Source organism: Notothenia rossii, assembly GCF_949606895.1.
Source record: "Notothenia rossii genome assembly, chromosome: 4".
Lineage (NCBI taxonomy): Eukaryota > Metazoa > Chordata > Actinopteri > Perciformes > Nototheniidae > Notothenia > Notothenia rossii.
In genome coordinates this window covers 11,718,201-11,739,898 of record NC_136902.1, presented here as the reverse complement: position 1 = coordinate 11,739,898, position 21,698 = coordinate 11,718,201, and the positions used below count along the sequence as shown (strand labels likewise).

The window sequence follows — 21,698 nt, the reverse complement described above, 5'->3', positions numbered from 1 at the left end:
GGTGACCGCTTTCTCTGCATTGAATTGCTGTGCAGGAGGGCCATGAACTGAGATGTGCAGGAGGAAGCTAAGCATCTCGTTAGACAAGCAAGACCTCCAGTCTGACTTAATTATCTTCATGCTGGGGAATCCATGCTCGCAGCAAAGATGAACTCATAGGGAGCACTTGTGTGATCTCCACTATGACCTTCATTTGCTTAAACTGGTCTTCCCTTCCAATAGCACCCGTAAGTAGCCTCTGCCACAGCACCTGGGGTTCAATGTGCCTGTAGTGACGCTGTACGAGGACTTTCAGGTCAAGCCACTCTCTCTTAGCTGCCTCTCCAGAAGTAAAGTCCTCGCATTCTGCAAGGATGGATTGGAAATGCTCCATTAATTCAATGAGCTCCGCATTGCTAAATGTCGCCAGTTCAGCTGTGTCTTCTGGCCAGTTAGACAGATCAAAGAGGGTGGAGGTTGCCTTCAGAATCCCTGTCTCCAGATTCCCAAAGCGTGCTGACAGAAACCCACACAGGTCGTTAATGAGGCGGAGCTTTAGTGAGTTGAAGGTGGAATTGTCCGTTTCCCTCCTGTTGAGCTGGACATTCTGCCAGGTGTTTCCAGGTCCAACCTCATCAAGTACCTTCTGCAGCCTTGGGCCTGCGTCTGTCTAGGTTTGTAATAAAAGGAAAGAAAAAACATTTTACTCATTGTAATCCATAAAATGAAAACGTTTTAAAGTATGTTATATTGTGACTATAATAATTAATATTTGAAATGTGTATAATATATGGAATATTTACTCTGATGATGTTGATAATGTCTAGACTTCCAGGCGTACATTATTGACATTTAAAATATTTCTTATTCTATAATAACAGCACAAAATGCTTCCACAGTTTTTCAATAATATAATCACAAATGACATATCTTTATAGTTTTTCATATTTAGGGATTATATAAATACCAGTTTTACCAATTTGTATATTCAATTGTTAATGTTCAACAATTAATCAAAAAAATCTTTACTGACCTGCATGGCTACAAGTGACAATGTTGTTGTTTGTAGTCCATCAGAGACCATCTGCAAGGTCAGTCCATCCCTCTGAAACAGCAGGCTGAGCTGCTTCAGCTCCTGAAGAATGTCCAACACCAAGTGAATGAACATCACCATCTTGTACTGTGTCAGGGACCGATGAATGGCACGTGCTCTCCCTTTCATTAAGGCACTAGCTTCCCTGTCATTCGGATCACTAGCATGGTTCTCAAAGTGAACCATGGTAACTTTGAAGTTTTTCACCAAACCTTCAAGGGCCCTGGACATATGTGGAAGCCATCTTGTCCCATCAATGTTACCTGGTTTGACCACATTTATGCCCATAACTTTCCCAAGTGCCTGGAGCTCACGGGAAGCTTTTGCAGAGTGTTTCCTTCAATTCAGCCAGCAGAGGCACTGATTTGATGCTGTCAAGCGCTGACAGCTCCAGTCTGTGAGCCACACACCAGATTGGTACAATTGAGGGACACATTTGTTTCAGCTTGGCTGCCACTCCATTGTGAACTCCCATCATCACAGATGCACCATCACAGCCGAAGCCAACCATCCGGGATTTCAAGTCTTGCTCAGTCAGGCCCACATTCCTCAAACCAACAAGTATTGCGTCAAGGATGCCTTGGCTGTGGGCATGCTCCAATGAAACAATGTCCACAAATTGATTGACAGGTTTGCCATCTTCCACATATGTCAAGTAGACCATCTCCTGATCTTTCACGGATCGGTCAACACTGGAATCGGACATGACAGAGAAGAAGTGTGTGTTTTTTAGTTTCTCCTCCAGGTCATCCTTCATAGATTGACCTATGGCCTGGACAAAGGTGCGACAGGCATTGTCGTTCTTGTAAGTGTCACCAAGGTCCAGACCATTTTTGAGATGCAAGTCAACTAGGCTTGGAAACATGGTGAAGGGGGCTTCTTCTTTTGCCACAAAGTAAGCTATATTAAATAGCTTTGTCATCTTTTCTCTGACATTCTCTGACATCTTTTGTAGGACACAAGCCATGGGTGTTCCGCTTGGGTTTACTTTTGCAGCCTGAGCACCTTCGCAGTCAGAATGTGATGTCGTTTTGCTGTGTTCTTGGAGTGTTTTTATCCGGATTTTGCCACCATCCACACCAACAAAAAGGTTGTTCCCCTTCGCAAGACTGGGAAAAGCACGACAGCTTTTGCAGAACATCATGCCTGTCTCTGCATCAAATTCAGCAAATGGGAAGGTTTTCTTCCACTCCGGCAACCATTTGCGTTTTCTTTTTGCATCATATTTGTTTGAGCTAGAGGCATTTGAGGCAACCTGCAAATAGAAATGTAAAAGTTGAACAATTGAGTGTGCAGCCTACATTAGTGTGTGTGTGTGTGTGTGTGTGTGTGTGTGTGTGTGTGTGTGTGTGTGTGTGTGTGTGTGTGTGTGTGTGTGTGTGTGTGTGTGTGTGTGTCATGCAGCAGCCGCGAGTGTGTAAACTATGGAAAGCCAAAAGTGCCATAATACGGGGGTGAAAAAACGCGCGAACATACGGGGAGGTCCGTTTTTTCGCGCGAAAAAACGCGCGAACATACGGGGAGGTCCGTTTTTTCGCGCGAAAAAACGGGCCAATATACGTGCGAATGTTCGCGCGGTTTTTTATATGATAATGAGCCCCTCCTTCTGATTTCCTTAGCCAATAAGTTCAAAGTGTCTGTAACCAATCAGTGAAGGGTAAAGCCAGACCAAAACAATCTGTAGATGAAAAGTTCCTGACATGGTGAGGCTGTGCTGTAAATTGTGCATTATTCCAGATTCAGGGGACTAAGTATTAATTTGCCTTTGAATATAATAAATATATCAATCAATATATCAATATAACCTGCCTTCATTGTTTTTTTTTAAATAAAATGGCATTACCCTTTTCCTTAAACCTCTGGAGTGTGAAGTGAAGGTATTTTCTCAATTTTTAGATGTCTCCTTAAATCCACTTTTAAATGTACTTCTTATAACATGGCATGGTGTTACATGTCAAAATGTTCAGTAGTCTCTGGTGTTGCTAGAAATGCAAATTCACTCACCTTAGAGCACTGTCTTATGAGAAACCTAGCTTAGAAATCCGATTTTTGGAAAACTTCAAAACTGTTGTGAAACACATGTACTCATGTCATCCATTTTTTTTGGTGTTTCAGATTTTGTTCACCAAAGTCTTTGGTTCACAAAAGTAGTGAAATATATCAATTACACTATAAGCCTATATAAAAGTGTTGTTCATGTCTAAAATGAAAATGTGTAAATTATCATTTAGAGTAAAAATATTTCCATCCCTCTACTTTCACCACAGAAAAGTTACATCAGGACTGAATAATGACTTCTTATTCCATACCAAGGTTTATGTGATGTGTACAAATACAAATTCAGCATTTCAACTTTATTTTTCAACCAACTATTTATGTTAACATATGAAACTGTAAAATCTCAATATTTCCAATATCAGAACTTTTTCAACCAACTATTCATTATAAATGTAAAGACAGGGGGTCTTTGTCCATGGTCTTTGTCTGTCTTCCAAGACAGTGGGTCTGGCTGCTGTGTAGGTGGGGCTGATGGTGCATGGCCTGCTGGTGGCTGTGTCGGAGGGAGGTAGGTGGGATTGTCCCGGGTTGATGCTGGTGGCTGGATTGGAGGTACGTCTGCTAGGCGAGACTTCTTTGCTGGCTGGGTTGATCGCGATGGCTGTGGTGGAGGCCTTTGTACCGAGGTGTATCTTGATCTTGTGGCAGGGACAGATGGAGGCCGCTGTAGTGATGCTGGTCCTTTGGTCCTCGGTGGTGATGGCTCTGGTGAAGGCCCTTGAGCAACGGTAGATCTTGACCTTGGTGCAGGCACAGATGGAGGTTCTTTCTCCTAGGCCCAGGCAGCTGTGAAATCTGAAAGAAATATAGGACAATAATTACTACTAAGTTCATTCAAATAAAGTTCAAGTGGAATGTTTCTAAAGCACAAATAACAATGCACAACTAAAAATAAAATGGAGAGGCGGGACAGGAGTCTCTCTCTTACACAGGTATTTTCCAGTTATTTCCCATTCAATATAAAGTCACAGACACAAATATAACTACATCTATAGGTGTGTATGTGTGGGACGAATACAAGTTGATGTTATTCATCTACACATGTTACCTCACTTTTACACACAGAAATCACTTTTACACAGAGTAAACGTTTACTAACGGAGAGTCTATTTTGTCACAAGAGAAAGTTCATGACTATCGATAAGAATACAAACAATACCTATGTGGGATTCACCATCAAAAAGTTTGTTCTCTTTTATCCTCCTAATGACACGCTCTACATGAACCCTCAGTCTGGCAATGGCCTGTGTCTCCCTCACCTCATAGGCTGGCATTTGCTTCTGCTTTGACAGAAAAGGTGGGCAGTACACCTTGCATTTGCAGCAATCGCTGATCAGGAAGCTCTTATCTACCATCACTGCTATGTTTTCAGTCAACAACGCAGCTATTCCAGATTGTTTGAAAATCTCCTTGTCGCTGACAGAACCACCATACAGACTGGAAACAAATGTCACTGCACCATGTGGGGCTATGCCAACCAGGGCTTTCATGGTGCAGTGAGATTTCTATGTAGAATACATTTCACTTTGGAGGAGGAGTGAGGATGGTGTTTGACACCTCAGCTCTGTGCAATCCAGGATCACCTGTGTGTCTGGGAAATCTTTGAATGCCTCTGGGAGGTGGGCTTGAACTTCTGCAGGTGTAAGCCAGATGCACTGTGACCCCAATAAAGTTGTAAGAAAACTTGTCCATGTTGCAATGATGCGGCTCACAGTGGACTGGTGTACGTTGAAGCGGTTTGCAAGGTCCCTCTCTTTCAAACCCACCGACAGGAAGCATAGAAAAAGGAAGAACTCGTCAATTGGCTGAAGCAGCTGTCTCTGGAAGATAAAAACAAAAAAAGGTTACTATATTAATGTCATGAGTGTAGCACACTATGGGAAAAACATTAAGTTGTTTTAGTTCTCTGATGTATTCAAAAAGGATTGAGTACTTTAGCCTTTTAGCCTACACAAAAGCAATGAAATGTCGGAGAGACATTTTCCCTTCAGTTTGTGTTTAGATTGTGTGTTAAAAGAAACATAACCTACCGTTGATGGACGTGCGTGTGTAACCACTTCTTCATTACTCTTGGCAGTTGATATCGCTCTAGTAACACAAACCATTTAATGAATTGAAGGCTCAATTAAAAACCAGAAGGCCATCAGGTGGTTATAGCTCGGGAATCTGTACACAAAAGACACATGTCAGTCATTAATTGACAGTAAATACAATCGTGTTAACTGTAACACATGGGCTAATGCTTTCCTCTTGTTTGCTATAATACATTACAATTCAAATAGACTGAGTAAGAAGGCACTTGGTGCAGGTATAGTAATCTACAGCAGTAAAATGTAGCAACTACATTAGCAGCAGTAATAATAATCTAAAACATACAGGGAACATTTTACACACAATGACTACGTTTACTCTTCATTCTTACGTGTGCAACTGGGGGAAACGCAGTGGATATTGACATACTTTTACTTTGGTAAGGTTTTGAAGATTTCCACTTGTAGTAAAATATTATCAGTATGTTGTTAGTATTAATATGTTTTACTCCACCACATTTAGTTAACCTTCATAGTTTCTAGTTACTTTTTATATATGAAAACACAGGATTTATGATTCTACATGTTCAGTTCAGGAGTATTTTAAAACCATAGTATTTGTACTTATACTTCAGTTAAGTTGAGTACTTATTCCAACACTGCATGCATATAGTCAGCGGTCACACGGCAGGTAAACAGGATTCTTTATAAGCTAACCCATCTCAAAAACTTGGATAGAATTTAGCCAAAACATTACCTTGTATAGAATCGGATGTTGTCGTCGGAGCCAGCAAACCTCTGTTAGCAAAACTCTCGCTGGACTCTTAACTCCTGCAGTTGCTTCTGCAGATCCTCCACTGTTTTGGAGTTGTCTTCTGCAGCTTGAGAGGACATGTCCAGTGAAGCTGCTTCTGGGTCTATCCGCCTCATGCTGTCCCGCACTCTGCGTCTCTGTATCCACATCTGCTGGGCCTGCAGCTGTGCCCTGACAGATTCAGGGCCAATCTGGTTATTCCCAGCCACTATCTCCTTGATGAGGTCGTCTAGTGTAGCATCTGAGATGGTGGAGTATGTCCCAGAGCGCAGCATGTGGAACTGCCTGAAAAATAAACATGTTTTAAATATATGAGACCTACGGTATTCAGATTTACTTTACAACATGCATAGTGTAACATGGCTACAACCCCTCCTTGGGATGTTTACAATAAATTGAGACAAGATGGCACTTCCAATGTTGAAGACATTGCTACATACCTCAATCGCCGTCTCACTGTGCGCAGAGATACTTTTAATATCTGTGCCATCTTTGTTGCTGTAAAACCACAGCTCCTCAAAAAAGAGAGTTGCTCTCTGGAAATGCTGAATTGTGGGGGACCTCGACCACCCAACAAAATGAGTGGGGCGTGGTAGCCAGAATGACCTGCAACAACAGCAAAACATTAGATTACATTTATTGTCATTGTTGTAAAAGCAACGCATTTATGCCGTTGTGCCAGAAACGCACACAATGCGTCTATTTTATTGTCATTGCCCAGCCTAAAGATACTTTTAAAAAAAATGAAATGCAGTTTGGCATTAAACCAGTGGACATGCAATACACTATAGTTGTAGTATACAGTAAGAACAAAAGCATAAATGTGTATGGGCATAGAGATACATAGTTGCAGTCTGTGTCTTCCAACCCTGAAGACAGAGACTCCCCCTCTGGCACCCTTTCAATGTCCTCATTCACACGTTTGATGATACGTGGTGTACTACAGATGGCCAGACTGCCCTCGACGGGGGAGGGGGAATAGCGTCTCCTCTACTGTGGCAGGATATAAAGGTGGAATTTGGAGTACAGTTTTAAGTGGACAACTCGAGACTCAGAGCGTCTCACCAGAATGTTGTAATTAATAGCTGGCAACTACAGATTAAAAAAGGTGTTTATATTGGTATTACCCATATTTAAAACAAATAATTACTTTAAAATTTATTGGCCTGTTGGACACTTAGTACTCAACAATACTAGCACTGGTTTATCAACGAAAGCCTATGCTAAAGTGAACAATTATCACATCGACCTACCTTGTTGTGCGGGTGTGGTAGGCCAAGATCTCCGGACTTCAAGTATATATTCCCGAAGGTCCTGAAGTAAAAGATCAGCTGTAGGGACGTTAATTAGCCTGCCCCGTGACCACTCAAGGCTCCTTTCCATGGTTTCTAACCTGCCAGTAAACGGTTTGGTGAAATAGGGGAGAAGACAGAATTTGTAAGTGTGAAAGATCTCACACAACCTCAGTTTAGGTTACATGCAAAAACAAACTACATTCCTTTGTGTTGGTAGTAGTGTTAACTGTGTACGTTATTCTCCCGACCAGGAGAGAAGCTTTAAAATAGGAGACTAAATGGAGTCTCTGTGAAAGTTCAATTGGGTACTTTAATTAAAAGAGGCGCGGTAGTGTTACAGACAGAATATTGTTCAGTCAGACAAACAGCTGTGATCTGGCTCTCCTCGATAGGGAAGAGAAGAGCCCGGATCTCTCCTCCGGTGCTGTTTATATATCGTCTGCTGGCTCCTCCCCGCCAGCCGGCTCGCCTCGTCTCTAATGTCCGTTATTGCATTTAAACAGAGGATAGGTTCTTTTCACATTCAATATATGCTTAACACGCAGTTTCTCCTCATATTCTCTTTCATCACTCTTCATTTAACACATTCTAAACGCTGTAATCAATACTCTAAACAATACTTCTCGGCTCGTTTGGTTTCCGGTCATTCCGGATGTTGTCACATGCTACTCTCGTCTGTAAATAATGTATTCAAATAAACTGTACCTTCATTTAATATTCAGCATGGTAGTATCTCGACATCTATAGTTGTAGTGTTAAGTCAGTAGGCTTCGGTTTGCACCACTCTCTCATTTCGCTACTAAATTCACCTCTTCAGGAAATCGTATATTAGCCACATGCTAAATGCTAACCGGAGATGAAGGATTTTCAGAATAAAAGCTTAACTGCTTGTGCACAAGAATTTCTGGTTTTTCAGTATAAAAGAGCATTAAAACTGACGGCATGTTTAAACTACATTTCCCCATTAAAACATTGATTTTCATTTCTAACAGTAGCAATAGGCTTGGCCCTTACCTCGTTACTGTGGATTGTAACACGGCATGACCGGCATCATCTGTTTGGAGAAGTCTTGTGCAGTCATTTATTGTCCTTTTGCAACGCAAGATGAAGTTTCTCGTGGACATTTTTCCGGCTGCTGCTACTGCTGCTGCATGCTTATAGAGAGGCGAAGTCCCTCCCTTTCCGGTTGAGCTCCATGGGACCTTATTTCGGAAAAGGTATGTATTGAAGTAAATGGAGAGAGAAAGATTATCTTTCGATCCCGTTTGAATTGAACCACAAATTACACATATGATTTTTGTCAATTTAAAAGATAATTTTGCAAGTCAATTTTTTTTAAATGTGTCGTAAAACTGTGAAGTAACACTTTTTTTTTGCCTGAAACCAGTCAATGACCTACATCTCCCGTCGCGCACCACACACCAAGACGGCCGTCACGTTGGCACATTTCACTTATTTCTAGTTGCGTATTTTTCATAGTCTTATATTTCAACAGTTTTACGACAAACTGAGTTTTTTGACATGGAAGTGATTGTTTAAGATGACAAACATCATAAGTGTAATTCGTGGCACAATTCAAACGGGATCAAAAGATAAGTTTTCTCTCAAGATATATTGCCTGATCTTTTCCCTAACAGCCCTGATACCGAAAATTCATGGTATTTTTCTTTCTTCAGTGTCTGGAAAAGCACAATTATGTTGTTTTTCCGGTTTTGTAGACAACGAAAAAAGTAAACAATCCTTCCTTTCTAAAACAGAACAAAGAACACAAAAATGATGCAATGTGCAATTGCAATTGCACTGAAGAGAAACATTCGAATTAAAAAATTATTTTTTTTATAAATTAATACATCTGAGGCTGATCAATTCCCATTTATTTGAAACATGAACGCAGGCGACAGGCTACCACCTTAAACAACTGGAGAACAGACAGCTGTTGCCAAGCAGTTGGGACAATTAAGGTGAAGCAGACCTTGGAATACTTTGCATTTATACAAAGATTGTAAGTGAATGAAAAGAGATAACACAAAAAAACGTTTCCTTTCCGAGACTCGAGCCCGGCCCTCCCGGATATTAGACCCTTTGACCGTTAGTCTACAAGCAGATAGTGGATAGATTTAGTTTGAAAGATATAACTGGAGTCCACCCACGCAGCGTCGAAGTGCGCATATTTTAGATATTTAATCATATATTTTCGAATATAAGGGGTAGAAAATATGATTCAGATAACCGCATAAATATGTGGGCACATTTTCAATGTATATTGTCTTGTATAAATTAAGTTATACTCTCGAAGGCATGTTTATGTTAAATATTGTATATCATTACAAACAGCAGAGGGCAGTATAGGACACGGAAAGGCCTCAGTGGGCATGCCGTAAAAGGGAATGTGTTGCTGAGCGCATGCCGTAAAGTAAGTGTTGTTATTATGTGTCTGCCGCAGACTTGGCATTCTGGCTGGAACGGCAACAACGTTCCCTCTGCTTCATTCATTTCTCCTGTTCAACAGGTTAGTAGTGTGTACAAAGATTATGTCATATTTCGATCTAAGAAGTGTTTTTGAAACTGTTCTTTATGTGTAGTTTAATGTCATTCTGTCAGCTAGTTCGGCTCCACTACAGTGGCTAATGGCGTCCGCTAGCTTCTTTGTTCTTCTATGTTACTAGGTGTATGACTCCCGTGCAGTAGTTTGGCTTACATTTCAAGTGTATTCTGCTTGTATAAATATGTGAAATGCTGGTCTGAGTTCATAATTGTTCATATTATTGAAATTCTAATAGCGCGCTAATGCTATGCTAATATTGTGCCTATGATGTGCTGCGTACCGGTACGCCGAACCGGTACTGGACTTGTAAAAAGTTTCGGTTCAAGTCCGGTTAAAACCGGAACGTCGGGAACCGGTACTTACGTATATTCTCCTTTTTGTTCTAAACCATCTAAAACCTTCCATAGATCGAGAAATTTGCGCTGAGAAAAGACGAAAAACATTGTTTTGGCTTCTGATATGGCGGCCATTACTGAACTCACGAAGTCTCGCAAAATATCGCAACTGCTCGCGAGATCTGTGTGACGTCAAGGGAAGCCGGCTTAGACATAGTGGACACTGACAGCGTGGGATGCTGGTTGCCATATTTGGTAGTGTAGCTAAGCTAACTCCTTTGCATGTATGGTGATATAGTGTCTGCCGAAAGAGCAACACTTCACCCAAACAATGTCAATATGCTGTTGTTCTTGAACAAGAACACATAGACTTGTACTCTTGCAGATTGAGTCTTGTATGTACATCACTATGTATGTAGTTGTGTTGTGTAGTTAGTAACACATGTAGAGTTATAGAAAATACATGGTGTAGACACAAGTTGGAAGGGGGCACAATAAACCTGACGAGTTTGAATTTGAGTTGATTATGAGTTTATTTTCAATTGATAATTAGCTCACAATAAGTTCACTTTAGTTACTCACACAACTTGACCCAAGTCCGGACTTATAAGTCCGGACCTGAACCTGAACCTCTGGACTTGAGTCCGGACCTGAACCTGAATGTGAGTCCAGGTACACAGCACTATGCCTATCAGTGGACAACAGAGCCAGGTTAAAGTGAGTACAGTCAACCGGGTTGTGTGTGTTATCACTGTATTATATACTGGAAATGAAGAAGGCTTTAATCCTTCATAAAAGTCATAATATGGCATGTGGATTTATTTCCATTTTTGATTAGAGAAAAATACGTCATACAGTTATTTTGATTTGCTAAATGTAAAGGTATGTTTTTTTTCCTTCAGATTTCACAGCTGCCTGGGCCTAGTGGCCCAGAGGTGGCGTTTATCCAGCAGCCAGAACCTTCATCTGTGCCGGCCCCCAGGTCAAAATCTACCGTGGCTCAAAGACCTCCACCACAGCCATCACCACCAATGACCATAGGACCAGCATCCCTACAGCGGCCTCCACCTCCATCTGTGCCTGCCACAAGATTAAGATACACCTCGGTACAAAGGCGTCCACCACAGCCATCACCACCAAGGACCCGAGGACCAGAGGACCAGCATCCCTACAGCGGCCTCCACCTCCATCTGTGCCTGCCACAAGATTAAGATACACCTCGATACAAAGGTCTCCACCACAGCCATCACGATCAACCCAGCCAGCAAAGAAGTCTCGCCTAGCACACGTACCTCCCATCCAGCCACCAGCATCAACCCGGGACAATCCCAGCATCAACCCGGGACAATCCCACCTACCTCCCTCCGACACAGCCACCAGCAGGCCATGCACCATCAGCCCCACCTACACAGCAGCCAGACCCACTGTCTTGGAAGACAGACAAAGACCATGGACAAAGACCCCCTGTCTTTACATTTATAATGAATAGTTGGTTGAAAAAGTTCTGATATTGGAAATATTGAGATTTTACAGTTTCATATGTTAACATAAATAGTTGGTTGAAAAATAAAGTTGAAATGCTGAATTTGTATTTGTACACATCACATAAACCTTGGTATGGAATAAGAAGTCATTATTCAGTCCTGATGTAACTTTTCTGTGGTGAAAGTAGAGGGATGGAAATATTTTTACTCTAAATTATAATTTACACATTTTCATTTTAGACATGAACAACACATTTATATAGGCTTATAGTGTAATTGATATATTTCACTACTTTTGTGAACCAAAGACTTTGGTGAACAAAATCTGAAACACCAAAAAAAATGGATGACATGAGTACATATGTGTTTCACAACAGTTTTGAAGTTTTCCAAAAATCGGATTTCTAAGCTAGGTTTCTCATAAGACAGTGCTCTAAGGTGAGTGAATTTGCATTTCTAGCAACACCAGAGACTACTGAACATTTTGACATGTAACACCATGCCATGTTATAAGAAGTACATTTAAAAGTGGATTTAAGGAGACATCTAAAAATTGAGAAAATACCTTCACTTCACACTCCAGAGGTTTAAGGAAAAGGGTAATGCCATTTTATTTAAAAAAAACAATGAAGGCAGGTTATATTGATATATTAATTGATATATTTATTATATTCAAAGGCAAATTAATACTTAGTCCCCTGAATCTGGAATAATGCACAATTTACAGCACAGCCTCACCATGTCAGGAACTTTTCATCTACAGATTGTTTTGGTCTGGCTTTACCCTTCACTGATTGGTTACAGACACTTTTAACTTATTGGCTAAGGAAATCAGAAGGAGGGGCTCATTATCATATAAAAAACCGCGCGAACATTCGCACGTATATTGGCCCGTTTTTTCGCGCGAAAAAACGGACCTCCCCGTTGAAAAAACGGACCTCCCCGTTTTTTCGCGCGTTTTTTCGCGCGAAAAAACGGACCTCCCCGTATGTTCGCGCGTTTTTTCACCCCCGTATTATGGCACTTTTGGCTTTCCATAGTAAACAGCCCCGCGGCGCCCCCTCGCACACTACCAATCCCTACATGGGGAGAGGCGCAACATATTGCTAAGGACTAAATGCGATGGAGAGTTCTCATCTCAGCCTTATTACCCATAGGGGATGAAGAGGAGTAAGTAAATAAATAAGTGGTTAAAGTTAGTAACATGATCTGAACTGTTGCAGAGTTTTGACTCCTCATAGTTAAGGTAACGTTATCGTCATATCACTCAGTGTAAAATGGCTACTGACTACTAGCGTTAACAATACATCAGTCTGACGTTAGTTAACTAACTGGTAACGTTAACATTAATAAGAGCAAGCTTACCTCATTGACTTGGGTTGAATTCCCCGTTACAGCTGTGGCTGAGGCCGGCGCTCCAGGGTCTGGTTCTGCTGTGCGTTTTCTCGATGTAACGGTAAAAAATTGCAGAATTCCTCCACGGGATGCCATTATTATTGTACATCACTCAACCCGTGAAATACACACACTCAGAACGTAGCTAGACCCGCAAATTCGCGGGCCAGGAATTCGCGGGTCTAGCTACGTTCTGAGTGTGTTTGAGCTCGAGGCATCACAGACAGCTGTGCGGTTGGCTGACAGTAGCTACGTGTAGCTACGTACTGTGTGTGTGTGAGTGTGTGTATTTTGCGGGTTGCTAAATGCTTTGTGCGTGTGTATATGTTGACAAGGAGGTTTTAATAACTGTGTGCTAAACAAAACGTGCAGTCAGTTTCATTTTCATCGCCGTTCGTAGTAGAGTTAGCAGGGTATATTTTAATTTGAACTCTCGTTCCAAATCCGTCCCAACATTTTTTTTGATCCTCCCCGACCCTATTTTTTTTCGTCCCCGGGACGACGGGAGGTCCTTAAGCCCGAGCCCTGCCTGTCGGCGTACCGACCAACACAAGTCCCCTCTCAAGTCCCTTTCCAAGTCCCTTCTCAAGTCCCCTCTCGAGTCTCCTCTCAAGTTCCCTCTCGAGTCCCCTCTCGAGTCCCCTCCCAAGTCCCCTCTCGACGCTCTTCTCGAGTTCCCTCTCGAGTCCCCTCTCAAGTCCCCTCTCGAGTCTCTTCTCGAGTTCCCTCTCAAGTCCCTTTCCAAGTCCCTTCTCAAGTCCCCTCTCGAGTCTCCTCTCAAGTTCCCTCTCGAGTCCCCTCTCGAATCCCCTCTCAAGTCCCATCTCGAGTCCCCTCTCCAGTCCCTACTCAAGTTCCTACTCTATGTCCTGTCCCATTGGGGGTCCCGCCGACTACTGTTTTGCCGGAGTTCCTGCGAACCCAATGTCCTGGTCCGTTTGGGGTTCCGCTGGGGGTCCTGCCAACTCTGTGTCCTGTTCCGTTGGGGGTCCCGCCGTCACCTGTGTTGACGGGGGTCCTGCCAACTCCATGTCCTGTTTCGTTGGGGGTTCCGCTGAGGGTCCTGCCAATTCCGTGTCCTGTCCTGTTGGGGGTCCTGCCGACTACTGTTCTGCCGGGGGTCCTGCCAACCCCATGTCCTGTTCCGTCGGGGGTCCTGCCAACCCCATGTCCTGGTCCATTCGAGGTTCCGCTGGGGGTCCTGCCAACTATGTGTCCTGTTCCATTGGGGGTCCCGCCATCACCTGTCTCGCCGGGGGTCCTGCCAACTCTGACCCAGAAAGCGACGCAGGTTCTGGCCCCGGCTCTCGTCATCTCACGCCTAGACTACTGCAACTCCCTCCTGGCTGGTCTACCTGCATGTGCCATCCGACCTCTGCAGCTCATCCAGAATGCAGCGGCTCGTCTGGTCTTCAACCTTCCTACATTTTCCCACACCACGCCGCTCCTACGCTCCCTTCACTGGCTTCCAGTAACTGCTAGAATCCACTTCAAGACAATGGTACTTGCGTACCATGCTGCGAATGGATCTGGCCCTTCCTACATCCAGGACATGGTTAAACCGTACACCCCAGCACGTGCACTCCGCTCTGCATCGGCCAAACAACTCGCTGCACCCACACTGCGAGGGGGACCCAAGTTCCCATCAGCAAAAACACGTGGGTTTGCTATCCTGGCTCCAAAATGGTGGAATGAGCTCCCCATTGACATCAGGACAGCAGAAAGCTTACACTCAACTCATCTCTTTCGACTCCACTTCGAGCGATAGAATTACTAACAAAGCACTTATATACTAATAAAGGGCTGGCTTATCTAAAGCCAGTTGAGTAGCACTTGAAATGTTTGGCTCTATGAAACCTGATGTACTTATATGATTCTGTTTTCTTCAAGGTTGTATCTTCCTGGTAGAATGTACTTATTGTAAGTCGCTTTGGATAAAAGCGTCAGCTAAATGCAATGTAATGATGAAGCGGGATAAAGAAGGAGCCCAGCCAGTTGCGTCGCTCTCACTCCTCTGGGCACTTTTTCTGCGCCAGTTTCGGGGACCTGATGCTGGTGTCTATTTAGTTTGTTGTGTTTAAACAATAAACTATATTATTCTTACCTCTCGTCTCGCCTCCCTGCTTTATGTTACAGCCCATGAGCCGGGTTGTAACATGGGGACTCGTCCAGGATTTGAACCCGGGACCTCTCGCAGTTGTAACAATTGCTCAAGCTCTGTATAGTTGCAACATCTATACACAAATACATACATATAAACAAACTGCTAAGAATGTCTCTCTCTCTCTACAAACTCACTTTGGCCCGTGTTATTTACCTGCACTTGATTTGTAATCTCTTTTAACAATGTTCTTCCCTCACTTTATCTTCTCTTCACGTGAAGCTCTCCTCTCCTCAGCTGGTGTAGTAATTACTGTAGGCACGCTAATGCTAGCTGCGTGAATATAACGCTCTTTGTATAACAACAAAACAAAATGTACCTTCATATATATCGACTTTGTCCACTTCAATCAATTTTGTTTCCTCCGGCTTCAATTTCCATCACTCAGGTTCGTTCTCTCAATGTCTGGTCAGACATCAATCTGTTCCACATAACGCCCCCCCTAGAGGCCTGGAGCACTGTGTTTTTGGGTTTGTATGTGTTTTTGACTTTGCATATCGTTTTTCTATTTGCAGCGTTTTTCTGTTGCGTTTGTTTTCGGAGTTTGTTTGTTTTTCACTTCATTATTTGCAGCTGTTTCCTGCTTATGTAGGCGTTTTTGGGCCGTTGTTCCGTGTTTGCACCTGCCGGCCACCGTAGTTTGTGCATGAGAAAAACATATATTTCTGACAATGGAGCTGTTAATTGGTCATCACACAGAAACATATCTCATTTGACTTTGCATTTTGGTCTCAAGTTGGGTTTTTCTAAAATGTCCTACCGTCAACAAATATCTGAATGTTCTTTGGAGCCAAGCGTAAGAAGAAATGAGCCCAGGATCTGTTTTAAACTCCGGTGAGATTGTGCTGTAAGATATTTCAAACAAAACAGATGATTGCATTTTCTGGGGTAAATAACTTGAAAACGTTATACTATCTCAAAATATGACATTATTAAATTTGTAACTCAAAGTCTCAAATATAAAAATAAAGTAGATTCTAAAACTCCACAATTTTTCACAACATACCTGAAAATGTCACCTTTATCTTTTAAAATAATCCATCACATCTCTGTTTGTATAGCATGCTCTTAACCTTTTCCTCTGCAGCACTTCCGTTGTTTGTTTTTAGTGCTGTCCTCTAGTCTTTCGTTCTCGCTGCCAAGTAGCGTTGACCTTTCAGAGAAACACGCTCTTTTGTGTTTGAGTGCACCATGTATTTTTGAATGTCACTGTGCTGTCCCCTTGTGCTCACCAGAACAGAAACCAAGATAAAAATGACGGACTGTGAAGTAGAGATTACTACAAAACATGGGGACGAACTCAATAAGTTCACAGTACCTCAACATATACTTTAAAGGGGCCCTAATATGCAAATATTGATGTTCATATTTCTATTTTGTGCCTCTACTGTGACATGTTTACACACTTTAATGATCAAAAGTGATTTATTTTTCCCATACTGCCTGTGCTGCAGCACTACTTTTCAACCTCTGTCTGAAACCAGAGCTCAGTCTGCTCTGATTGGTTAGCTGGCCGGCTCTGATGTGATTGGTAAATTTCTCCGAAATTTGCCAGACTTTTAACTTACAATGTGTTGGAGCGTTGAGACATTTCAGGCAGCGGGGAGAGGGAACTTTGGGATTTTAGCCTTTGCAGACATTTACATGCACAAAAACCTAAATAACAGACTGCAGAAAATGGAAAGCCCCCAACAGCACAATGAGGCCCCTTTAAGTATTGACAACGACAATAACAAATTGTAGGGGTCTGCAACCTTTTTGATATGAAGTGCAATTACAAAAAACATTTTTTATCAGTGTGCCGACGATCGCGAATCATCAACGACGCTCGTGAACTGTTAACAGGAGGGCGGGGGGAGCCTCGCTGCGGGGTAGCAGTGTGTGGACCTGTCAGCGCAACTTACATAATGCAGAGTTTAACAAACACATTTAAATAATTGGTTTGAACGGCATAATAATAAGGACGATCGTCCGTTATGCGATTCTCCAGAACACACAGATGGCCAGTCCGCCCCTTTGTATCATATTATGCCGATGAGAGATGAGCAGATCGCCACTGGGCTTTCATCTAAAGACACAGCCACGCAAAAACTGTGGTATTTGTATAGCTCCTTATGGGTACTGCAATTTGTGAAGTACTTTTTTATATTTTGAACACTTATTCATAGTGTGCCACTGGTTACGGTGCCAGGGGTTGCCGACCCCTGATATATTCACTTAAATTCAGTAATCTTCACACTAAAGAATATAATAGAATATATCTTTATTGTCATCATTTATTTGGCAACTCTCTCTGCAGTAAAAATGTTTTATCATAAAGTGCTTATTCACCATATTTGTCAGTATTATAAAGTGAGCGAGCTACAAACACACAGCCAGAGACAGAGAGATAAAGATGAGCAAAATGTATTGTAAAAATATTCTTTCCTCTTCATGTCTGTCTTCAAAACCTCCTCCTGTTTCTGCCCGACTCTCTGCACCTTTCTCCCCGTGTTTTGTGGATTTTAGTCACATCAGTGAGATCAGATCAGCTTGCTTTCGACGCCATAGAGATAGCTGTTTACCTTGAATTTCAACAAATGTCGACATACTAGACTGAGGGAATTGTAAAGTTTCATTTAAGAACCCTAAAAAGAGTTCTTGCAGAGGTTTACTTCATACATGACTAAATAACTTAATGACATTTTAACAGACACAAAGATCAAGCAAATAGCACAATGTCCTTTATTAGTCCCCCAATGGGGAAATGATCTGCTGTAGTGAGACCCTGACCAAATTGATTCACTGATGGTGTGAGCCACTGCATTGACTTTAAAAATATTGACAATCATGACTCAACACTTTTTGACCTCTATTAATACATCTATGGGATGTTTGTTCAACACACAATGGGACTTTCTCATATTTAGTCAAAATGTGCTTTAAATACATTCATAAATGAGAACGGCTGCTCCTCAATCAAAGTGAATACATAGTCATTTAGGTCACGTTTCCATGGAGACGGAACGGGTGTTATCTGCTACAGTTCTCTATCGTATGGATGGTTCAAACTGACAACAGTTGTTTTTGAAAAGGGTAGTTTGGGCAAGTAGGTCTGATAGGTCAATAGACAATCTTGACAATTGAGTGAAAGTAAGTAAGTAGAGAAGGAAGATGAAAAATAATAGCTGGATCAAGTTTCTCCATGTGATGCTGTTTTAATTGATATATCCTTGTCAGTTACGGTTAGGTTTTATTTTGCATTGTTGACAAAATTAGAAATTCTCACCTAATTATGTTTGGCATTATTTATATTGTCTGTGATTTTACAGACTAATCAATTGAATATAAAAATAAAAAGAATCAAAGGAAAATGTACAGATAAATCATAAAACATAATTTGAGATCTGAGAATACACAGGCAGAGTGATGATACACATATTTTGGTTGTATCTCAACCCACCTTGTGGCCCCATGTTTATCCATGACCACTGAGTCAGAAATTGACATATTAGATGTGACTGAGCGTCAAAGTCAGTGCCATGTCTTATGGTGTGTGTGTGTGTGTGTGTGTGTGTTCACCACTTGCTCATGCATACATTTAATCATGTAATGCAAACAGACAGTTGAAGCAGCTGAGTAACAGTCAAGCTTTTGAGGTAAAAAATTAAAAGGAAACACGATAGAAGTTTGGTGCTGAAATTGAGGGCAAAGCAGTTAGACAAAACACACACTAATCTGCTCTGTCATCACAGCACGACACACACACACACACACACACACACACACACACACACACACACACACACACACACACACACACACACACACACACACACACACACACACACACACACACACACACTCAAATGGTCAGCTCGCTCCAGTAACTCCATATATAAATGTTAGACCTGAAGTGAAACTGATTTAAATTGCGTCACTGCAGGACACACACATGCACACGCACACACACAGAGAGAGAGAGAGAGAGAGAGACTGCTCCCTGTGACTGTCTCCAATTACTGAGCAGGTGCACCTGAGCAGGTCTTTTAGAAAAGGTCATCCATCATGGTGTGTGTCTCGGTGTGTGTGTGTGTGTGTGTGTGTGTGTGTGTGTGTGTGTGTGTGTGTGTGTGTGTGTGTGTGTGTGTGTGTGTGTGTGTGTGTGTGTGTGTGTGTGTGTGTGTGTGTGTGTGTGTGTGTGTGTGTGTGTGTGTGTGTGTGTGTGTAGTTTGACAGACATGAGAATGATGGTTAATTGCTTTTAAACATTTTTTTTATTAAAACTGAGCTTCATCTCTGTGGCTCTCCACTTTAATCCCCTTGTTTGTCTTCCTATTTTGTTCTCCTTCTCATTTAATTGACCCCTTCCTGTTTTCCTGCTCTTATCTCCCTCTCTTTGTCTCACTGTGTCAGTCCCTGCCTTTATCTGGCATATGTTAATCAAGAAAGAGGGCTAAGAATTTGTCATTAAAATGCGGTGCAAGTACTTATTTGCATAATGTCTTTCAATAGCCATTCTTTTGTCTACTTAATTATAAAGATGTGGCATTCAAGAGCAGCCATTCATATCCAATAAATCCATACAGACATTTGATACCGGATTAAAGAAAACATACATTATCTAAATGTCTTCAATTATCTCATCATCATGCACACTGTATTCAACTGACCAAACTCATTTAGATTCTTAGCAGGATCATTGCTCTCATATATCACATTTATATATCACGAACACACGTGTTGGACTACAAAAGACAGTGGGGATGATCTTTTATAGCAACAACACAAGACGGCTAGTTATCTGGGTGGCTTTTCCTTTCCCGTTATATCCCTTTTTTTTTTTTTTAAGCAAGCGTAGCATCAAGCTATCTCTGATAAAGCATTTTTGAATCAGCAAGCTAGCTAGCCAACTAGCAGATAGCTGTAAATAGTTTGTAAAGTCCAGCATGCTTGACTAAATACTTAGCATAGTCACCAGTGGCGGCCGGCCCATAGGGGCGATAGGGGCGCCGCCCCCCCTCTTCCCACATGTTTGATTGTCATTAAAAATAAAAGATAAATACAAATATATATTTCCAAAAAATATATATTTTTTATTTTTAAAGAACAAGGTAAATATTATATAGTTGGTATCAGTAAAATGTATAATCTACAATAAAATCTCGTTTAAAATTGTTTTACGATGTCTAAAGTTACTGATAAGTCACATGTTTCCTGCCTGGCCGCAGCGTGTATCATTACCCTCTCTCGTCCGGGCGGTAGAAAGGAGCCCTCAGCCAGAGCAGCTGCAGCCAACAAGCTGACTGTTGCTATCTGTAAACTATGCCGCCGAAACATAATTTTAGCCAATCAGCGTCGTCAGATCTGATGCTCAAAGGGCGCCCTTTCAGCGCCCTGGCCTGTGTGTCTGTGAGTTGTTTAGACTCGTATTCAAGGTGACGCTACAGTAGGGGATGTCTGCGTCTGCAGGTGTAGACTCCGGTGCTAGTGGATCGCCGGAGCTGTAGATTAACATTTGCATGCTTATTGTAGTTGTAAGGGCAATGCCTGTGGCATCATGGAGCATATGTGTGGGCTGGACCTGTATTTTACAGGAAAGGAGTGATCAGAGGGTCGAGTTGTCGATTCTTGTTCAGTTTTCATCTTCCTCACCCTCTCAGACTTTGAGTTGCGCGCGCTGCTAAAGAGACGCGCTACCATGGAAACCAAACAATGGTGTAGCTGTATTAAAGTCCGAGTGGAAACAGTCGTGAGTAAATCTCATTTTGTCAGAAATCGGGAGAAAATCGGGAGGGTTGGAAAGTATGACTGACACACACACACACACACACACACACACACACACACACACACACACACACACACACACACACACACACACACACACACACACACACATGGTTTTGTCACCATTTCCATAGGCCCACCAAAAATATTTTCCACCAGCCGCCACTGATAGCATTGAAGTGAAACAAATTGTTTTAAAAATAAATGAAATAGGTCCTACATTTATTTGAGAGACGTAAGCGTAGTTTCGGGCGACGAAGACTGCTGCTCCGGGGCCGGCGAGTCAGGCGGGAGTAAGCTAGTGTCCACAACGGAGGGTAACGTGATGTCCGCATCTGACCTGTTGCTACTGTCTGCAGTAGATGCAGTGTTGCTGGCGTTTAGTGATGGTTGCTTTAACCATTTTCGTATAAATGATTATCCACAGACCAGATGTGTGTCACTGCTGTGGAAGCACTTTGGAAATGATGCACGCGCAGCGGAGCAGGTCAGGCGCACCTGACACAATTTGTTGTTTGTATTTTTCGCTACGTTCTCTTTTTTGAATGGTTGCATAACGTTCAACTTCCCCGAAGATCTCGACGCGAAGCCTGAAGGGTAAACACCAGGTTTACTAATCTACCCGCACAATTTGTCCGGTAGCGGAATGTCTCGCTATGTTAGTACATTCTTAAAAAACAAAACACCATTTAATTTCGGGTTAAAATCTGTTGTAACTGCGTTACTGAGCATTGTAACGG

The 21,698-nt window shown here is 42.2% G+C and overlaps 2 protein-coding genes and 1 long non-coding RNA gene across 15 annotated transcripts in view; 1 reads left to right on the top strand and 2 right to left on the bottom strand.

Moving 5' to 3' along the window:
- Window positions 1-21,698, bottom strand: part of LOC307037339 (ras-related protein Rab-7L1-like) — a 584,338-nt gene that overhangs the window by 49,870 nt on the left and 512,770 nt on the right. The gene's annotated exons all lie outside the window — the stretch shown is intronic.
- On the bottom strand, window positions 3,373-10,399 carry LOC307034708 (uncharacterized protein; the record flags this gene model as incomplete). 9 transcript variants are annotated; one of them, XM_079673584.1, is made up of 8 exons in its annotated part: window positions 3,373-3,925; window positions 4,843-4,950; window positions 5,161-5,296; window positions 5,918-6,259; window positions 6,415-6,580; window positions 7,228-7,367; window positions 8,284-8,471; window positions 10,178-10,399. In XM_079673584.1, 5 exons carry the CDS (start codon window positions 10,397-10,399, stop codon window positions 5,962-5,964), a joined length of 1,014 nt encoding a protein of 337 aa, XP_079529710.1. In that variant the 3' UTR covers window positions 3,373-3,925; window positions 4,843-4,950; window positions 5,161-5,296; window positions 5,918-5,961. The 9 variants fall into 9 exon arrangements, with proteins under 9 accessions (XP_079529710.1, XP_079529712.1, XP_079529706.1 ...); XM_079673586.1 differs by having other exon boundaries at window positions 4,897-4,950; XM_079673581.1 differs by having other exon boundaries at window positions 3,374-3,925; window positions 4,714-4,950.
- On the top strand, window positions 9,116-11,734 carry LOC307034709. Its single transcript, XR_013806970.1, has 2 exons — window positions 9,116-9,778; window positions 11,052-11,734. It is a non-coding gene; the product is annotated as an uncharacterized lncRNA (long non-coding RNA).